Here is a 22,180-nt window from a genome sequence, read left to right as displayed (position 1 = left end):
CTATCGAAACGATAATAAAATTGATTCATCGTACAACACGCGCGTGCAAAAAGTTTGGTGCTATCGACATCGCTTCACGTTTAAAATATCACTTTATCACGCGGAACGTAATCAATCGGATTTGTTACGCGCATTTCTATTGTGCGGGCCGTTTTTAATTCGCCGATATATTATTCGCGAGTCAGCGATATATGTATGTAAACAACGTTTCAGTTTCGACAAATGGAGTTTTACGCCGATTATATAATACGTCTTCTTAAAATACGATTTCTGCGTGTCAAAATTAAAATGTTATCGCAATAAACCTACATGATTGATATAATGTTAGGATAACGTAAAAATTATTTAACTTTATACTATTAATATATATATATATATATATATATATATATATATATATATATATTTTTTTTTTTTTTTGTAAAATTGTTATACTGTTTTTTATATAAACTAAAACCTTAGTCGATGCACCGACATCAGCACGGAGCCATCGAATATTAAAGCGCAACTGTAACGAGTAAAACTTTTTCCATCCACCCGCGGTGCTGGCAGAGCTGAAAAGTACCCGTAAACCAAATAGCCCCCGTTTTACGCGAACTCCGCACGTTTGGAATCGTTATCTTAAATCTTTCATCACTACAAGCAGGAAACGGAGACCACTTTGCTTCTCCTCGCGATAGGCAAATGATAGCCCGTGCCAAAATTATTGCTATCCATCTTAACATATATTCAGCGGTCCGGATACCCGTGTACTTGCACTTCGATAAAGTATAGGGCGCGAAAGTGGCCGACCTTAATTGTAAAACGGAAGTCTCCTTATCGATCGGCACCAACAGCGTTAACGAACGGTCGACGAACCCTCAAGTATTCCCGATCGAATTTCCACACATAGTTTCTAATTCCGGCGCTAATCCGCCTCCGATTTTGGATCGATTTTGCGGTTCCTATCTCGACGATTGTCGAAATAATTGCCCTGAAATAGATTGTAATAACTTGTTGAACCTGAAAGGGGGGAGGGGGGGCCATACTTGCACATTGTTTCGCGCGCAAATTAAATGTATTATAATTAAAAGGTTAAAAAAAATCGGTAAATTTGTTCTACTTATTGCAATACATTTTTAATACGCAATATGATTTTCATTGTAAAAATGTAAAAATATTATTTGTGGAAGAGTAATAATTCCTGATATATTCTTTCTGGCATTTACGGTACTCCGTACATTGGAGTTTCAATTTATCCCACCAAATATTTTCGTGACCCTATCAATTTCACCGAGTTGGTTAAACAGCTCTTTGAAACTACGGCATTGGCAGCAACGTCAGTGGCGCCTACGCTCGTAATTTTCACGACGGCGAAGAAATCGCTCTCGCATAGAAGGGGAAAGGGAGGGGAACTGCAGAGCTTCCAGAAAGCCGAGCAAAAAGTAACGTTATTAGTAACTCAATCATAACGTCCGGTGGCCGGCGGATTGTAAAACTCAAGCAAAGTCTGTTCGGTCGAAGAATATTGACCATAACGTAGGCAGCCATAAACTGATCGCGTCTGAGATAAATAATACACCGAGAGACGCCGTTTTCTTTCTAGCGTCAAAAATATTTTCGCCCCGTAAAAATTGAAATAACAGCCCCGTCGCAAGCACGTGCACGAACAATTGATTCATAACGAGTGCCAAACGAGTCTGAGATTGCCACGCCGATGTCGGAACTGCCAGCCGTCCTAGCGTAACGTAGTTTATTACGGTTGACCGTGTATTAATAAATTCCGTTTACGAGCCAACAGGCGACGTCTATAATTCTTCGTTCGCCCTGTCTTGCCGTGAAAATAAATAACATCCGACACGTTCTTCGATGCGCGAAAACCGAGGAAAGAATTATAGAACGTTCACGTCATGAGGGAGAGCGGCGTTACCTGCTCGCGGGAAATGCAAAGGAAAAATATTTAATAAACTCATGCGTAACTGTTGAGACGTTGTCTAGGTAAGCGGAAGGCGGTCGTGTTCCGCTTCCTGGATTTATTAGCAACCCGCGATCGACCCTCATTGGCAGCGCGTGATTAAGCTTTTATCGAAATCCAAAGTCCCGTGTCACTCATAAATTCGCATGAGCGTACAAAATTCGTACGTTGTGTATATACTTGCGTTTGCGAGAGCGATATATTCCGGATAAAAAACCACGCAAAAAACAGGGACAAAGAGAGAGATCTCTCAGGCAAACCCGATTTACCGACAGCTCTAAAGCCGATTAAATCGCCACTTCTGTAATACACGCTCTTCAATATTTAATTACGGACACTCTCGAAGTTGTACCTATGGCGGCGATATTTCTCGCGGATATTGCTGTTGTACCGCTCGATAAATTTCAAATTGACGATTTCGTGGCTCGGAAGATCGTTCAATAATCCTGTTTTGTGGCAAAGGCATAAACGAACTCCAGCAAAATAAAATTAAAAAAAAAATGTTTCTAATAGAAGATATAAAAGTAGAGAATTCAAGATTTTTCACTTGGATTTTTTTTAATCAATATAGGTAAATCAATTTGTGCGTATTTAGAAATTACAGTTTAAAACATTGTAGATATTTTATAAAATTTAAAAGCAATTTTTCTGAAAAAAATCGTACTTTAATATACTTGATTATAAAATTTTTATCATATTAAAAACCTAAACTAAATTTTTTTCATATATTTGACATGCAATATAAAATTAACAGAAAAATTAAGAAAAATATTTACACGTTATCTTTACGTATTATTTTATTTCTATTTATAGATTTGATATTTCACTGTACAATATTTATTCAATTAATGTAATTATCACAAATAATAAGAGCACTGATTGAAATGAAATATAATAGTGATAAAATATATATATTATTGAAATAAAACACGCTAATAGAGAACAATATATTAATAAATCAGGGTAGTTTACAATTATATGATTACACAATAATATTTTACAAATCCAATTAATTCCAATTGCTTTTGTGCTACATGTGCAAATATATTTTTTCAAAAGAATAGTTATTTATTCATTCCTTTGGCGTTGTGTGTCGGCGGGCCGCATTGCCGCATCGAGACTCAAAATTTCCATACGCGAAACGAGAGACAAATTCATTTCTCATTGTTCTCGGCGGACGCGCATCGGGCGTCGTAACCCGGAAACGCCGCTTACCCGCACCTGTCTCGGTAATACATTCTTCGTATTCGCGCACGCGGACGGTGGTTAAATTTCCAACTCTGCCAGGCTTTACCAACGGTACTAAAAAAAAAAAAAAAAAAAAATATATATATATATATATGTGTGTATATAGATATAAACTGACACGCATGTGAATCTCATCATTCCGCCGCGTAGCAGAGAGGACGCACAAAAAAAAAAAATACGTCCACGGTGTGCCGATAAAGCGCCTTCTAGCTGCGCGCATCGATAATCCGCGCTTCGAGAGATTTAGCTTTGACGTCGATTTTTTTGCTCCTCTTTTTTGTCTCTTTCATTTATGTATCAGCACGCGCGCGCGTGAAATGTGCATCCGACCTGTGTAGCTCGCGGCTCTCTACTATTCGTTAGTCACCATATAACTTTAATTAGACGAGACTTATGGACAACGTATGCACCGGCTGCAGTTTGATACAACTGATACACTTCTCGATATGATTCTCTTTCGACATACATATGTCTTCTGTTTTTTTTTCGTTGATTTGCTTGCTGCAACGTATTCGCATTACAGATATCTTGTTTCAAAGCTGGAGCACTAAAATTCGATGTAATTAAAAAAATAAACTTTGTATTTTCAAACAAACAAAAAAAATATATATATCTATATATTCATATATGTGTATTCTATCATTTAATTATTTCATACTAAAAATTTCTCGATCCTAAACGAAAAATAATTTAATTTAATCCATAGAGACTAGAGATAATCAAGGCTGACGAGACAAAGCGTAATTCTCTACACGCCTTTTACGTAGGATCTAAGCCGTTGAATTTATTTAGTCTTCTCGCGAGAGACCCCTATTTCTCTTAAATCCGTCGCTTCAAAGCCGTGATAAAGTTGCACGAAACGTCGGTGATTCAACGCTGCGAGCCGCCAACTACTATCTCGGCGCTCACTGCTTGGCAGATCGAACTTCCACGGGGTAGTATAGGAGAAGGTACACGTAAACACATCTATGGTATATCGGTATACGGTATATCGAGCTTCAAAGGGTCGCGTCCACACGTCAGCCTTTCAATGGCCAACACTCCGGCTGTATCCGGTTTTTTAAAAGCTTACCCTGGGCCCACCGCTATCCACGCCGCAGCGACACAACTTGTCGCCCGATCGGTTTCCTCGAAACGTTTCTGCGGCGATACACCTGTCTCTTCTCCGCCTTTTTTGTCGCACGCGGTTGCAACATTATACACTCTCTTGTACTCAAAAATGCAAAATCTATCGTGCGTTTTTAGGGCTCGGACCGTAACGTCGAACAAACTCGCGTGAATTAAGAACGGAAACGAACGAGCGTGCAAAAGAAAGTAATAAAACAATCGTTTAAAGTAACCAAGCGTAAGATCGTAACTATTCGCTGAATATAGCGAAAAACGGCAAGAAGAAAATAGTAGGGCATCGATAGCGCCATGAGATACCGGGAAAGTGCTCGGTCAGAAAGTCGGCAGTTCGTCTTTCTCGCTATCGAGGGGGAAGGAAGGAAGGAAGACTTTTGCAAATTACGTGGGGTCTGAAACGACTTGGGGACTTTCAGAGTTTTAATTACTCCGTGCGAGAGACGTTTTCACTCTCGGTCCCTCTCTTTCTCTCGTTCATCGTCCTCGTTTACATTTCTGCTATCACGTCGAGGCGCTATTTCAATTTTACGAAAGATTTCCAGCTTTGACGTGAAAGAGCGGCGTACCATTCTATCGACGCGTTCTAAAACTCGATTACATTTACAGTGATTCACAAAATTAATCAGGAATTCTAAAAATTTTCCGCAATCGTTTAAAAACTTTTATTTTTTTTTCTTTTATTTTCTTAAATAATTTTATTCGTGTTCCTCTTGTTATTTTCACATCTCCATTGTCGTTTTTAATACACGTTAAAATTTATTTGCACACATTTTTTTTTAAATAAACGCAACTTTTAACACTTCAGTTCTCGCATTTCTTTTATCGAGTGACCGACTTTACACTAGTATTTTACTTATTAAAACAGTAACGTGATATATAAATCTCTTATAGGTCTCAGTTTTCCTTCCGTTTCTCTCTTAACGTTTTCTTTTTGCAGGAAAATCGTTAAGAACATTTACGAGCACGCGTAGCCACTTAAAATTTGCGCTGCTTAAAGTCCACTAGATACTAATGCGCCGTGTATGTGTACGTAACATGTTGATAAGGATAAAATGATAAGGCTAAAAAAGAGTAAAAAATACATAATTCGCGTATATAAATGATTTATTCTTAAATAATATACAAAATAGAGGTTTTCTTTTAAATTCGACACGCAACACGTAAAAAGATACAAATTTATCAAACATTTTGTGACTATAAAAAAAAAAAATAATAATGAATACTTGAGAAAATGAATTTCGCCGGTGATGTGCTATCGTTGAAGAGATCTTAATGGCGCGCGACAAAAAGCATAAATCTTGCGATCTCTATTTTAGATAAAGTTATTAATTAATCAAATTATCGAAAAAGTTTCTTCTCCGGCCAGCAACAGCCATTAACGAGCACGGCCGTAATTCAGTGCTATTTCCACGATCCGCAATTTCTTATCGGAACACGTAAGTCATGATAGGGACGATCAGGGCGACAGTGACAGATGCCATCGATGTAGCGCAAAAAGATCTCGCTGGAGATGCATTAACGCAAAAAAGTGGGGGCATCACTATGCAACGCCGACGGCAAGATTCCCCGGGCGAGTGACGTTAACAGTTTCAGACGGAGAGCGCTGATTATTTTCCATAAATACTCGGCGAATTTACGGGGGAACGAAGTTACGACGGGGTTGCGGTGTGAATACAAATTTATGCAGTACCGGCCATAGCACGACGAAAAAACTTTTTTCTTCGTTGTAAACCCGTTGCAAAGTTGATTCCCAGACAAGAGGAAGCAAAAAAATAAATAAAATAAAATAATATACCACGCGCGCGGGCGTCAAGAAGGACAACTAAACGCACCGCGTTACCCGCAAATAAATATTTATACGTACACTCACACGTCGACATCGCATGCACCCAGGGTGTCGGTGCATACGCATGCTCGTTTTTTTCGTTGAGATAAAAAAAAAAAGGGATAGAAAGATTCGTTTTTTTCACGCGAGAAGGAAATCGAATAAGGAATAAGTAAAATCTCCATTTACAGCTTGACTTTTTTACTTTTACGGCATAAAAAAGAATCAGGACCTCTCCCTTTAAGTTACTTTCAGTTGTGAAGGAGTGGTTCACCGAGAAATAAGAAAGTTTTCAGAACTTTTATTCGCTGGAATTTTTCATTCATCATAAATATGTAACAACATCGCAACTAGACATGTAATCCATTGCAGATATATGTTACGCATTTGCATGCAAATATAGTGCACAATATAAGCTTCTCTGCTAAAAGATAAATGAACAAAAGGAAGAGGGAGAAGAGGTGACGTGACAAAAAATTAGTTTTAATATTTATTGTACGTTATTAGACACTTGCTTTGCTACTTTACGCGCATGAAATATTGTGGAAACTCGGAATAGCTTTCTGAAGTTATTAACACATTGCTTATTCCGTTTAGAATTTATTTTACTAAATATACGAACGCAGCACGATATCGTCCCCAATGTAAAATTACTTAAAAATATGTGTATGGGTTCAGGTATTACGATCATCGCGTAAGTTTACGACTGTATTTATATACGACATCCTATACCGGCTCTTTCGATTATCCGGATCACAAAACGGTGTCTAAAAAATGATAAAAGATATTAGCCTCCCCGCGTGCGCAGGGATATAGCTCAAGATAACACAGGAAAGAGTAAAGGCATGAAGGGACAGGGAATTTATCGTTAATATTTTTCGGTCGCGTAGAATCTTTCGTGCGAGAAAGAGAACGTTGTTCAATTTTTTTTCCTTTTTTTTTTCTTTTTTTTTTTTAGTCGAAGCAGGTAGCGATGTGGCGATACCGTACCGAAAGTCGGAAAATATAGACGAACGCGAGGCTGAAATTTATGTCGATGCACGTGACACACGCGAACAAAAGCGCCGATGCCGATAAAGTGTCGTTTCACCTTCGAACTCGACCTTCCTCGCTGTGAGTTACTCGGCATTATACCCTTCGGTATCTCGTTAGTTGTTTCAAGCTCGGATCCGGACCGCTGAAAAGTTGGCCAAGTGTCATCCGTTCATTGTTCTCCACGGAATTTCGTTTCGACGAAAGGCATTGATCGATAATATACGAGAAGCGTGATCCCGTACGAATAAGTGAGAAACGATCTGCGGCTCTTTTAATCCGTACCTCGAGCATGCAACGAAAGCTCAGACGAAATTGCATACGCGGACGAAAAGGTCATAATGCTTGTAACAAAATCATACGGCCGCGCAAGAGTAACGGGTGCTCTTCCGCGCGCTCTGTCTCTCTCCGATGTTCACTCCGTTTCTATCTACCCTACCTGTGTTGAAAACACCAGGAAGAGTGGAGTCAGATACAACGTTGCTCTCCCCGGGGCATCGAGCACCGGAGAAACTCGGCAAACAATTATAACTTCCGGTGGGAAACGGCGGTGTATATCGCCGCGGAGCTGCACGGCGCACGTCGTTGCGAAACGCTACATTTATGGTCCCGCTGGTGTTATCGAGCTCTGAATTTCTGGTTTCGGAATTTCTAGTTTCACCGCGCCCGGCTGTGGTCGGCTGCCACCCTCGGCAACGATTACCTTTCTTAACGCTGCGCGCGATTCGATCCATCTCTCCCCCCGCCGGCATGTTCCCGTTCAGATGCGGATCCTTCCGCATCTGATCTCTTACCGCGGGGTGGGTACGTCTCTACTGACGCGCATGGAAATATCATTTCCGTTAACCTTTCGCGCTCCTAGTGGGATTTCTTGTTTCACGTCAGCTGACTTGGAGCTATTTTCAAGTGAACTACTGACGCGTAAGTAATTAATGCTTCCAGGCTCCACCTCAGTGACTGAGCTAAAATAACAATGTCGAATGATTGACCGAATACCTTTTCGGTTCTAACGAGGCAGGAACTTACTCTTGAGTCGTTCACCTGGAATCTATTTCTAGTCAAAATAATAATAATAAAGAAAGTTTTAACGAAGGAATTTTTCGTTCGCAAACTTTTTTTTTTATCCAATTAAAAAAAATTACAGTGCATAAGTAAGCACAAAAATAATTTTATTATTTTACGATTTATTGTCTAAGATGAAGCTTATGATTTTTTTTTTCCGAGCGAGTTCTCATTAGTACATCTCGTTTTTGTATTTGACACGTATGTAGGGCGTACACGTATAGTGTGAATGCAACTCGCGTAATCCCTTTCGTCGTTGGACCACAAAGTTTTCCCATTTGGCGGGGTATGCACACTTTTGTTTTCATTGCGCGGTAAAACAAATTTTCAGGTGCATTTCGGAGCACTGAGCGAGCGTTCTCGTGCACGAGCTCCATTTGACGAGGTGCATTTCGACGCCGCGTTTCCTCCTTCTCACAAGATCCACTCGCAAAAACTCATCTCTTGGTTGAATTCATGACAATGTTATACAGTAGGCCCGCATTTTTTTTTTCTTTCTTTTTTCTCCTCAAGAAACGCTTGTTTTATCTCCGAATGTTTGGAACATCTCGGAAAGAGCTGTTAATACAAACGCCGGAAACATAATATTGGCATAAAAGCATTTCTCGAGAAACACAAATACTGCATACGCGAATAATTTTTTAATATCGCGGCATAAAAATATAAACCGTGAAGCATTATCGTTTTGATGACTAACAATAAGTATCGATTTTCAATTACTAGTAAAAACTACGTACCTACCTACTAAAAACAGTAAACTCATAAACATCGATTTTCGAAGGTTCGAAAGCAAAGTAAATTTTTTATAAGCGAAAATAAAAAGTAGTTTTTTCGACAAACTTCGGATCGTCGAACTTACCATTTTAAATAGATCATATCTGTATGCACCAATAATTAATCGTCGGTTTAATAGGTCGAATAAAAAATAATGAACGACGCAATCTCGTGGTACCAGTTTTACGTCATACAAAACCGCCAACTGATAATTAATCGGAATAACATCGAGCGATATTAATTTAGAATACTTAGTGCTCTCTCCTTTCGAGCGTGCATTTTCCGTCCACCTGATCGCCTTTACGCGAATGCTACTTTTTCAACGTTATATCGAACTTGGAAAATCTATCGAGAGTACCCACGATCACGATTAATCTTCAATGACAGTCAGATCGTGAGCTTCTTGATATTTCACTCGAGCGATATGACGTTTGGCCGCACCGAGAGAGCAACTTCGGCTTTCTCGGGTGGAAACGGCGACTGCGACAAATCGATCATCGAAATACGTTTCTTATCGGTTCTTCGCCAGGGTCTTTGCGAACTTGAAGGTGAAAAGTTAACCCGTGCGATCCGTCGCGTGAGATTTCGGGACGTGGTTTCGACGCAGCGACACTCTCCGCGCTCACGAAGACGATACTAGGTACAAGTGTAATATAAAACAACGCGTGTATGTATAAGCGATGACTTGCGAGCGATCAATGAAGAAAAAAATAAGTAGGTCAGGTACTAAATAAAATTCACATCCGTTATTCAATAAAATTAATATACCTTGCAGATAAACAATAGTAATAGCGTTGCGTGAAAGCAGAAAATTCAAAGTAAGCTTAATTTTTCACGCTACTGGATCCTAGCTAAAGATTATATCTAATCTGCGCGATCTAACCACTAGCTGTAGTATCAGGATAACTAGATGAATTTCTACTCGGTTATTTATTGATTAATATTTCGCAGTTTTTATTTTAAATTAAATTTTAAATTAAATTTTTTAAAGTAACTTTAATCATGAGTGTTACTATTCTCGTCCTCGCGTACATATTCATTGAGGTACTCTCGATTAAATTATTTTTCATAAATAAATTTCCACGCTTTGCTTTAGAATTCGAATCGTTTATCGTTTACCAATGTGCACGAAGTTTAATGATGTGCGAGGAGTATTATATGACGATGGAAATAAGTGGAATAAAGATGAATCCAAATGCTAAAATAAACGCAACTAGCAGTAATCGCGCGGTGTAAAATATAATTGCAAAAAATTGTTACCAAGTTACGAAACGTATAATTACGGAAATGAGTAGTATGTCACGTGCATTTTGCTTGTATTTTCTTTTGCAAACCTCGCGAGATTTTCGAAGCGGATCAATGTGGAATAGAAATCCAATGTCCCGGAAATCCATGTGGCTGTCAAAATATCGCGATGTAACGGGAGTAGTAACATCCGCTGAAGGCCGTCGTATGGATTTTAAAGCGCCGCGATGTCATCCGTGACATCTTGTCAGAGAAGTAAATGGCAAAATCAATTTTCGAAATAAGAGAAAAGAAATATTTCCACAATTTCGTTAGGTTTTCCATCGTGAGGCTTTGTATCTCAATTTGTACGACAATCTACGTTTATTCAATACAAGATAGCAATACAAAAACAATCGAAACTTCTAAGTTAATAATTAACAATAAATTAAATATCTCGCCTCTCCGATTCGATATTAGTGACAAATATAAAACCTGCAAATTGTAAATACATAATGCCTTACATTTATATGCAAAATGCAAATAAATAAAAAAAAACTTTCGATAAAATAAAACAAACTGTCGTTGAAAAAATATTTTTAACAAAAAATCTCAATAATAATACGCTAAAATATTGTTCGCGCGCTCTCTTTGTAAAAATTGATAATAAATTCTTCGCTATTACATCTATGATTCATAGCAGCTAAAACACCGAGACTTAACAACCTTATCAGTCGTTTTATCAGTTATGGCTGATAAGGAGTTTGCAGCCGTAAAAATAAGAAAAAGTCAAAAAGTGTTTCACGCGATAGATTTAATAAGATAAAAAAAAATTAATAAATAAAAGTAAAGCAATGTTCACATTTTTTTAAAAATAAATTAATACACTATTACGGTGACTAGTTGCAAAAGAAATAATTATAAATATCGACTTACTTTTACATAGATATTTAAGAAAGATAATTGGCATATGTTAAAAAAACTGATAGCGGATCGAGAATATCTTCCGCCTCCATCTCTTAAGAAAAAGAAACGGAGTTAACAATTGTTCACTCTAAGAAGTATATAATAAGCAAAATAATACGCAAAGATATAAAGCAAAGATAAAGTAAAACATAACTAATCCGATAAAAAAATATGAAAAATTAATAAAGGTAGAACTTTTCGTTGAACGAGCACGACACAAATCTAAAAGAAAATACAAGTAAAATTTGCGTCGAAATGCGAATAATCGTAATTTCTTTTTTTATTTTTTAATAGCAAAGAAATTCATATATTATTCATAGGTTATCATATTTCAAAAAAAACAAGAGATGTTTAAAAAAGGTAGGATTTTCGTAGAGAAAGGCGAAGCGGGAAGAACAGGAGCACGAAATACGCTGTAACGAAGCAGAGAACGTACTGAGTGCCAGTCGAGGGAGGGAAGTTTGCCCAGTTCGGTGGGGATGCGTTTTACTCTGGTGGAGGGAAGAGATGGGTGGCGTAGGAGAAGGGAAACAGAGAGAGAGAGGATACTCGTGTCGTGCGATAACCGTCGCCGAGGTGCAAACCAGCCGCCAATTCGAAAGGCGACCAGTCGCTGTTCGCGCGTCGACGACGACGCGTCATGAGATACACTCGGGCACGGGACTAAAGTAAAAGAGCCAAGACTCGTATCTGCTTGACGCATAGTACGCGTTACATCTCGTCGTAAGTGTTCCCATCCGTAAAGGATCGGATATCCGGGCCTAACAGAGGAGTGTTCTGGTGCCGATTTGAGCGTAGTGCTCGCGCGAGTGAAAAAAAAAAAAGAAAAGAATGATTCACTGATAAAAAAAACCAACACTGAAATATATGACCATCTGATAGGAATATTGATTCTCCTGAATCAGTGATTACGCGCAAAATGAGCGAAGGAATTCTTTTTTACTTCGAAACAGATATAATCATGCTGAAAAAAAAACTTGTAACGTTCTCCCCCCGATGTTTCCCATTCAAAGATTGAATGCAACACGCGAACGCATTCCCTCACGACGCAATCGTTGCATAATGCGATCAACGTCACGCGGCAGCTGCATCACGCGTCGTAGCGCGCGCACAGACTTTTTGCCGAGACCGCATAAAATAACGCTCCACGGTCCGTCGGGTCGTAATATTTTACGCGGATCGAACTGTGGCATTGAACCATGAAGTCAATCGACCGTTCGCATCGGCCACCGACGTCGTCGTCGCGCGACGAGACAAGAAACTCCGCCTGGTCGTCCGCGACGGCTGAGTTTATTCCGTACGATCGCATACCCGCGGCCCGAGAGATGCTCGCTCGAACGGATCATCGCGAGAGAGAGTGTAATACTTGATTTCCCACGTGGCACACAGTGCGGGCGCGCTATCTCCTACAACCGTGCCAGCTGCAGGCTCGATTAATTGCTCGTTTCTCACCGCTAACTCTGCCGCCGCCTTGCCCTTTCTCCACGAAAAGAATCGCCGCCACGAAGAAAACTTAATTGTCGCGTCACGCGGATAAGATCGACGATTACATTTGTCGTACAAGCTCGACGGAACCGTGCCCGGCAATCTGAATTTCCACATCCATCGATACACTCGGAACGTACGCGCAGAATTCGCGGAGAATAAATATTCTTCTTCTTTCTTTCCTCCGGAGGGAAAAATTTTCCATTAACTTCCCGTATGTCAAACTCATCGCGCGGCGAGCATAAAATATTGGCTCGATCGTGAAAAATGCGCGTCACGAAAATTTCCTTGACGGTCGGCACTCCGGACTTTCCTGGGCGGGTCTCCTAAATTGCAACCGCAAAATTCCGTAAAGAAGAAATTTATTATATATTCGTTGCCTCTCTCTCTCTCTCTCTCTGAGGGTTCGCGGTGTAACAATGTTGAAGTACACCCGACTGGGCTTTGGCCCTTCTCGCCTACTGTTATCTCGAAATTGAAAACAATGCTGCGAGACTAAACATTCCACCCAGCGTTGCTCTCTGCGTTGCATGCATAACGTTACTTGAATTACGAGGCGCAGGGCCGCAGCGGCGCAAATTATGTACCGCGTCTGGATTAAACCGAGGAACGTCGAAAAATACAGCAACTCTCCCTCCAATGAAAACCACCGAGAAATGCTCGCCAAACAAGACTCGCGTGATTACCAAAAAAAAAAAAATTTTTTATTATTGCGCAATTGATTAAAAACTTATTGCACTTTGACTTCTAGCGATAAAACTATATTTACATCGTTTACAGACCGGAAAAATAAATATTGAAAATGATATTTCTGATATGTTTGCGGTTAACATTTTCGTTGGATGTGCGATATAAAATAAAAATATAGATCTGCACAAAATAAATTGTATTCGCCCGGGCGGTACCTTTTGGATGCGCTAAAATAAAGTTTTTGAAATATTAATTTTCATGATCAGCGCGAGATTATTGCACGATTATTCGTCAGATAAAAATGTATCTTATGAATCGGCAAGCGTATATAAAATCTTCATCGGACGACGGATTGTTCGAGGGTAGGAAAGGGTGGTGAAGCCCGAAGAAAAATGTGCCGTTTAAAGGCGGCCGAGCGTGTTCCCCGTAATGTAGGTTATCGTCAATTCCGTGCCGATATCAGTCGTGTGTCGCATTAAAAACGTGATATCGATAACGAACGAACCCAATATTTTTCGTTCGCGTTCGAAAGCACCGCCATTCGTTATCGTAACAAACATGGAAATGAGCAAGTGCGCGAGAGACGTGGTAGACGCGCCTCTGTACAACCCGGCATTCTATTCAAACAGAATCATCGGACCGTTACAACACACCGTATCGCTTGACACACGTGATTTTATTTTTCACGCGCGCAAAACCGACAGTTCGATCCTAGCGTGCTCGGCTCGTCATTGGAAATGTTTGGTTAGTTTTGAAGCGCGAGATGTACAACTGCATTCGAAAATAGCGATGCGGCAAAATGCGTTAGCAAATAACCTAGTCAAAGAGTATTAAATAATTTATATTTATTTCGAAATAAAGGTTATCCTTTGAATCAACTCGAGAATAATGATTAAAATTAAAGTAAGTTAAGTCAACGAAACTATTAACAATTTTAAACGCGCATAACTGGCAATAGCATATCCGAATTTTTATTTTTATTTTTTCTGTAATTTAATTTAATTTTTATTTTTTTTTAAAGTACGCGATTTTATTACAACCGAATAATCAGCGAAAAAAAATGAAACATATGATCATTTAACATTTTTCGGTACATCTATTTCGTTTCCGATTACGATTAAAAAAAAAAAAAAAAAAAAAACGGCCTCGTCATTCGTTGGAATGAAAGTGCAATGAAGTGGGTCGGCGATCTCGGAATTTCGATAAAACTCCCAAATGCAGCCGTGTTGCACGGTCGAAATTGCGACTAAAACGCGGCCACGCCAAACGATCGAAATACACTCGAACGCTTCGGTTGAATTAGCTAAACGCGACACCGGGGGAGAGCTTATCAATAATCGATGTACATAACCCATCGCTATGTACGCCTGCTCTCCCCTTATAATACCGCATTAATTCGTCAACCACGTCATGTGCACCTCTAATGACGACCGACTTTATTCAAATCGCATCATTTTAATATGTAAATAATCGAAACGGGTCACAACCAGCTCGGTGAAACGCAACCATTTCCTCGTTATAACGAGACAAACGCTCTACTATTAAATTTTATATACATATATACGTATATGTATATATATAGCTCTTGAACGTATTCGCTATTTAACAAACGTGTCACGCATATAAAATTGTTGCAATTTATAATATAAATATTCTGAGCGGAAAGAGAGAAAAATGAAGAAAGACAAAGCGAGAATCCACAAAATAATTTTGTATTATAAGAGACTGAAGTATTCTCTTCGCATTTATCGAGAACGCGAGAGGCAGGGGATGACAGGGGATGAGATGGAACCTTTGCCGGTCAAATCATCGCCGGATTAACCCTTGTCTCGTGATCAGGCGGATCGCAGTCGTGAAATCCCGGCTTAATCCTCGAGTGCGGAAAAAAAAATTATTCCCCTCGCCGGGGGATCTTCGTAAACTACCGCGAGGGTTGAATCCTCGACGTTTTCTCCTCCACTATTTCTCCCACCAATCCGGCCCCGTTTATCGTTATCGCCTTCTGCGAACGCTTTTCCGGGCAAGTGCGGGCAATTCTTGCAAGTCGCAGCGATAAAGCGGATGGAAAGATAAGACGTTGAAGGAATAAAGGTGAATGTGTCTCGAAACGGGGGATGGACTGCTCGCGGAAGATCGTCATCGCCCTCTCTTCTTCTCCCTTTATCTTTTCTCGTATCGCATGCAACCGTGAGGAGTCGCATATGATATTCCGGTGGAGTCGCGCCCGGCCGAACGGAATGCGAGAAGTCGATGACTTGTCACACATATATACACACGTCGCTGGTGAATCGGCGCGGTATTACGGACGAGAGGGAAGAGTCACGTAATCGGAAACGATTTACTCTCCTACACGTACCTTACTTATCGTGTCGCGTGTCGAAGGGACAAGAGAGATAGCGCCAGCGGGACAGGCGACTATCTGTTTCATTCAGCCGCGTGTTTCTGGAACGATAAATATGCGGGTCTTTCCGATTGTTCAATCTCGCGCCACGGAGTTAGATATATATGAATATCCATTAACGTGGCGTAAATCAGACGGATCGAAACGCTTAATCGTTGTACCGCGCGGGGATGGGATTCCGCACCGCTCTATAGGCGAAGAATAATTTGCGTTTAAGTCTTCGTTCTCATCCATCGGGAATGTATCGATTTCGTTATCAAACCCCCTCTCTTTTTCTCCCGTTTCAACATTTTTTTTTTTTTTTTTTTTTTATTTGTAGTATATATATTCTTTCCCTCTTTCTCTCTTTGTCTTTCTATCTTTGTTTCTCCGCTCTGTTCGTTATAGTTGCCGCAAAACCGACGCCCAGGGTGACCCGCTACCGGTCAATTAATCGTTCACAAGCGATCGCCGCACACCTGCTCTTTTTTTTTCTCTCTCTTTCTCTCTCTTTCCTTCTCGTTACGTCGACGAACAATAAATATTCGTTAATTAAAAATGATCTATCAATCGATGCAGCGATGTATGAGTTTTCTCACGCGACATTATTAGCTCTATTATTGAAAGTGAACGAGGATGAGTAATAAAACGAGAATTTATTTCACAAATATGAAAAAAAAAACTGCCAAAATTTTTCTGAAGAATATAAGTGTTTATTATACAAATACATTAATAAAATTAAAAGCTGTTGTTTTTCAATTACAATTAAATTGGAGATACATAATTTAAATTGAATTAATTAATTGTTCAAATTACATCAATTAAGCATTTAAATTCAGTTAAATATTAACAGAGTCGTACGAAAATAATAGATGCAAATCTCAAGAGCTTAAAAGCTTCTAATTTTTACCAAGCTTTATATTAAGGTTAATTTTTTTTGTAACTTCTAATTAATGCAATGGACAATTAGCTTAGTAAAAGTACCGCGTTAATAGTGAGGTATCTCCTCGTTGCTGAAAGTGGAGCGAAAAGCCATGAGGCAGACTGAAAACCGGACTGGAAGAAATTTCAAGCGGTCGTCGTCCGAAGGACTCGACCGTAAAGGGAAATTCTTCGCGAATCCTTTGAGTGAGACCGTCTTTCATTCACAACGCTCTTTTCACGTTTATCGATCCCGCTTACTTCCACTTCGTGCCATTTTATTCTTTTTTTTTTTTTTGTTATTGCCCCAATAGACCAAACTTTATTTCAGAAATAAAGATATCAAAGACACCTTTAATCGACTATCTATGTATAACGAATTTGTCAAGTTACAAATACATCCGCTTCGTGAACTTTCCGAATTATATTCCTGAAACGACTTGTAATCAAATAATTAATCGTGGTAAAACGTGTTTCAAATTCTTGAGATTAGCGTAAGTTATTTATATGCTTTCGTATTTTTGTTCGCGGTTATATCGTGCATCATGTTTCGCGTTTAATTTCAGTGTATCTCAAAGAATGAAAAAAAAACAACTATGTCAACTTCAAATCGTTTATTACTCGCTATTTCTCGTTAGATGTACGTAACTTAAACTTTATGATGTTAAGTTCAGTATTAAGAAGCTGATAAGTTCTTTTTTTTTTGTTGCGTTGCAAAACATGTTCGCGGAACGTTAACGCGAAAAGTTTACAGTAACGGCAGTTGACATATTTGTACGCTAAACAGAATCACGTCATGTCGAGCGAGAGCACTCTGATAACGTAGGAATGTAGGCACGATTAGTCACGCAACGGTATATACGTATAGTGGGAGAGTAACCGAGTGGCACATCGCGGATTATCATCGTCGGATATTACAACGCTGTCGTTTGATACAACGGTATCGTATGGCACTTTTCAACAGTTCGTCCGTTCCTAAGCGATCGAGCGTGATAACGCAACGTAACACCACTTTGAAAGTCGAAATAGAAACGTGCGACACCGTCGTATCATGTCCATAAAAACGTGAACTAACTTCGAATTAGTTCAATTCGATAAACCAGTCAATTTGTTGAAAGACAAACCTGATAAAAAATTAATAAATAAATTTATTGCTGGAAAGAGAGAATACGGGAAAACGAGGGGTACGAGGTTTTCTAATTTCTCTATCCTTACAGAGACGGACTATCATTTCAAGAAGAGTAAGATCGAAGAGAGAAGGATTCTGGTGATGAGGCAACGCAATGGTCGAGAGCGTTGCACACCGTCACCGACTAAATTGGATCGCGCCGATGTCTCAACGAGGAAGCGGAGCGCCAAGACGAACGTTGTAGTAGAGAAAGACTCATCGAATCGGTGGTTCGAATGAGCTTCTAAAATACCGGAGGATCGTCACCGAGAGGCATGAGTGTTCCAGAGACGAGGCACAGATTACGATCGAGTTACGTAATTTTGGGCGGCGTGTGTCACATGCCACGGCCGAGATTAGGTAGTTTTTCGTGGTGCGAGCAAGCATAAACCGCGAGGCGCAAACCAGGCAGTGATTCGAACGTGTGTGTTGCAAGCCACACGCAAGGCGAAAAATTGAAAGCGTCAGGTTCGATGGCGCAGATTTAAAGCACAGACATGTCGGGGCGACCTAGCGGTCGGCGCGACGTGAAATTGCCTGACGCCGGCTTGGTATAAAACAGCCGGTAATAAAGAAGAAGTGGCGCAGACGGAGGAAAACGAAGCTCTTTGAGCGCATGGCAGAAGGAGAGCGAGGAGGGGAAGAAGAAGCGAGCGAGAGGCGCAAAATGGGAGCAACGAGATATGTGTTAGGCAGCGCGATCTTAGGACTCTTTTGGAGCAGCCTACTCAAGGGCGTCCTGACCAACTCCACCAGCAGGTGCGATTACCCGCCCTGCTCCTGCGACCACTACGGCAGATTGACCTGCGACTGCAAGGAGGAGGGAGAGGTAGGTCCTTGACGCAAACCGTATCTCTCTGATAAGTATTCGCGCGAGAATCGATTTTCGATTGAATCGCCGCTCGATGCCGCGTTAAATCGACGAAAAGATAGCGGATAAAAAAAAAGTACTGTCTCCCTTTATCAGGAACGTAGATCTAGGTACGTATCTTCCGACCTGGAGACAAGAAAGTGTACATATTCTCTTCTCGTATTCGAGCCCGTCGTATTTTAACATCGAATCCGACTCTGTTCAACACGAACGAGAACGTGTAACTCGAGCTCTTATTTATATAATGAATTCTTGCATACTCGCAATACTTTGAGTATATTATTTACATAACTATAATAAAATAATACAGCGGATAAAATCACGAAAAGAATCATTTATTGAAAATATTTATATATTTTAATTATAATTATTTGCTACGCTCGCTGCTCTCTTTTCTCTTTCGTATTATACAGAGAAAAATTCTTTTTTCAATTAAATTAATAATTTTATTTAAAATATTCCTCCAAGGTTTGTATATATATATTTTTTTTTTTTTTAATTTTATAAGCATTAATTTTTCGGTAGAGTCGTTCGAATCTTAGGGTCGTGTTCTAGGGTTAGCTCAGTTCTTTTCATTCTAATGGTATCAACGCCCGATCGGATGAAAGTCGTCCGATCTCCGTCTCCGATCTTTCTTACCTTTCCCCCTCGAATGATACGACGACAGAAATATTCTCACAAGCGCACGCTGTCTTTCTTCCAGCAACGAATTCGTGCGAAAACCGCGACGGGATCTATCGCTATCGTACGAAAAATCTCAGACAATGCGACACAGGGCTCCGTCTACCCGTCCTTTGTTCCGAGGGACGTTATTCCATTTGCGAATTACCCGACGGCGAGATAAAGGGGCGGTACCGCGGGTAGCTTCAGCCATGGCGAAATCGTAAAACCCGATCTCTCCTACGGCTGAGAGAAAAAGGTAGAAAAAACAGAGAAAAAAAAAATAAAAATAAAAAAAACGAGAGAAAATATTTCCTCGAGATCTGTCATTGATGTCTTCGATGCCGCGTATCACTCGAGACAACCACCATGAATCATGAAACAATAATCAAGTCCCGGCGCTCATTTAACTCCTATTGTCTTCGCACAACCGATCTAGAAACACACGGTGAATCAAAGAGGCGAAGAAGGACAGGAAATAGAAGAATAATCAGCCAGAACGAGCCTAATCTAACTACGCGAGGGGTTCTCGTAAATCGCGAGGGTGCCAACCGCGACGGAGGCACGGGAAACCCCCATAAATTACAGCGCGTTTACGCAAATCGGTAGGGTAAGAACGGGGCAGGCAAGGCAGGTAGATACGTACGCGTACAAGGTAGGACGGATCCGACACGATCCTTCTCCACCCCCTCGTAAATGTTTCGCTTTTATCCCCCAACGGCCACGCACCTCGCCTCGTTCGGAGTGAAGAGAAAAAATAACGAGCGATCCCTCAGCGATCTACGATCACGCGAGGTGTTCATTCTTCCTGGCGGCCCGCGCTTCCGATGCTTTCCGGCCATCCGCGATATTAAGGGAACGCGCCGCGATCGTAAAGGAGCGTCTGCCTACGTGCCAGCTACGCGTTGCAGGCCCGAATGATTCATAATCGCAACGCGACATCGCGATAAACGAGCGCGATGCCATTCGCACCCGAAGGCAGTGCTTCTCGCAGGCGACCGAGAATTTTCACCGTGACGCCCCGGAACCGGAAGTTCCTCGGTAACCGGTATTCGTTAAATCGAATCGAATGCGCGAACAGAGGCGAAGTAAAGCGGAGAAACGCAGTAACGCGAGTACTATCGCTTTTTCCACCGCCGGAATTTATTGAATAAATTTGGAGACTCACTCTCTCTCTCTCTCTCTTTTTTTCTTTCTCTCTTTCTTGTGGTGATGAGAGTTTGAAATTCGACTTCGCTGAAGTTTCTTTCCTCGCTCTCCCGTCCTCGCGAGCGTTGCCCTTTTCGACAATTCCGTCTTTTTCCCGCACGAGAGAGAAACGAACGGTAATACGAGACTGAAGTAATACGATAAGAAAGTAATGAATGCGATTTCGCGACGGGGGGATGGCTGCATTGAATATGTATATATATACATATATAATATGTGTATGTGTGTGTAGGATATATGCATATATATCGCGGTTAACGATTACACGACGAGATAAAGCAATCAACCCTGTTACTACAATTAAAGTCCCTCGCGTTATTTGATTTAAAACTCCGAGATTTTATCAATTTCACACGCGGGAATAATTCCGGTATCGCGGCACCGGTACACAAACGAGTCTCGTATATTCGTCGCGTAGGGGAGAAAGAGAGGGCGGGATACCGCCACGGAAAATTTAATCGCGGCCACGTTGCTCCGGAGTGCGCGAGCATTTCGCGATGCAACGTTATTTTACTGCGCACCGCACCCCGGACGAAGATAATGCTAACGGTGCGTCCTCGCCAGAGTCTCTCGCTGTCATTATTGTCTTCGCGATAAAGCGCTCTTTGTGTCCACTCGAATCCACGAAGAGCGGCGCATGTCGGAGCTACGCCGCAGTGGGCGGTTCGACAATAGGCGCGGTAAAAATCGCGCGCGCGTGACGAAATTATCGCCGGAAGAAGATGAGCTCGGCGCCTGAGCCCTGCGAGAAAGCATCTATCGATATGCGTACGCACATCGCATATATTTCCGATACGCCGGTCAGTTTCGACGGCCTTGCACTCGCGCACGGATACGAGCAAATAGCGAGGCGTGCGCGCGGACTTTATCGCGGAGCGGAAGATATAATAACGCGGGCTGCAAGAAAGAAGTGGCTCGCCAACGATAAGGAATATAAATTGCTGCGAAACGGGATTGAATTTCTGTTGCACGGCTAATTGCTCGAAAACGTGCTTCCCATCCATCATCGATGACATATCACGCGTGCGGAATGAACTCGTAATTACCCCGCGACGGGCCGCACGAAGGCAAGTGTGATGGAGGAGAACATTTTTACGCAAACAAATAATCTAACACTAATCAATATTTTAATATTACTCGAGTATATTTTTTGAAGATATAACTTACAAAAAGTTTGATAAAAAAGTAATGCACTGCGAGGTAATAACGCACGTTAGTGATCGTGATTAATTCATATGTAACAGAAGCTGTTTTCGCGGAGAAGGATTTGAATTAAAGCCGATTATAAAAAAAAGGAAAAAAAAGCCGGACTTACAAATAATAAAGTGCTTTAAACTGCTTTTAACAACACAGGACCACCGGATGGAATCCTCTAGGTACGAAGTCCTTGGTCGCGCGTGTAATAATTGACGAAGGGCGTAAATAATTGAAGCCACCTTTTAGCGAACGCGATCTTAAACTCGCTCCGCCATAACAAGAAAGACAGCGGAATAAGACGCGAAACGACGGGAAAAAGAGCGTCCCTGTCGGGAGTGTAAAAGTAACGGCCGTAAATACTGTCGGAAACGTAAAGACGCTATTTCCAA

At 40.8% G+C, this 22,180-nt stretch overlaps 2 protein-coding genes across 13 annotated transcripts in view; one reads left to right on the top strand and one right to left on the bottom strand.

Annotated features, from left to right (window-relative positions):
- Hiw (MYC binding protein highwire) overlaps nt 1–22,180 on the bottom strand; it is a 164,755-nt gene that overhangs the window by 126,091 nt on the left and 16,484 nt on the right. The window lies entirely within an intron of this gene.
- LOC139110107 (uncharacterized) overlaps nt 1–22,180 on the top strand; it is a 43,242-nt gene that overhangs the window by 16,275 nt on the left and 4,787 nt on the right. Inside the window, exons 1-2 of one of the 2 annotated variants that reach the window (XM_070669691.1) lie at nt 11,580–11,933; nt 17,904–18,683. In XM_070669691.1, coding sequence (XP_070525792.1) covers nt 18,471–18,683 — 213 coding nt within the window. In that variant the 5' untranslated portion in view covers nt 11,580–11,933; nt 17,904–18,470. Of the gene's footprint in view, nt 1–11,579; nt 11,934–17,903; nt 18,684–22,180 lie in introns of those variants that run through there. The other variant, XM_070669683.1, reaches the window with a different exon arrangement.

The sequence above is a fragment of the Cardiocondyla obscurior genome, linkage group LG02 (assembly GCF_019399895.1).
Source record: "Cardiocondyla obscurior isolate alpha-2009 linkage group LG02, Cobs3.1, whole genome shotgun sequence".
NCBI lineage: Eukaryota > Metazoa > Arthropoda > Insecta > Hymenoptera > Formicidae > Cardiocondyla > Cardiocondyla obscurior.
Note: the sequence above shows the minus strand (reverse complement) of the source record. Positions and strands in the feature narration are given on the sequence as shown.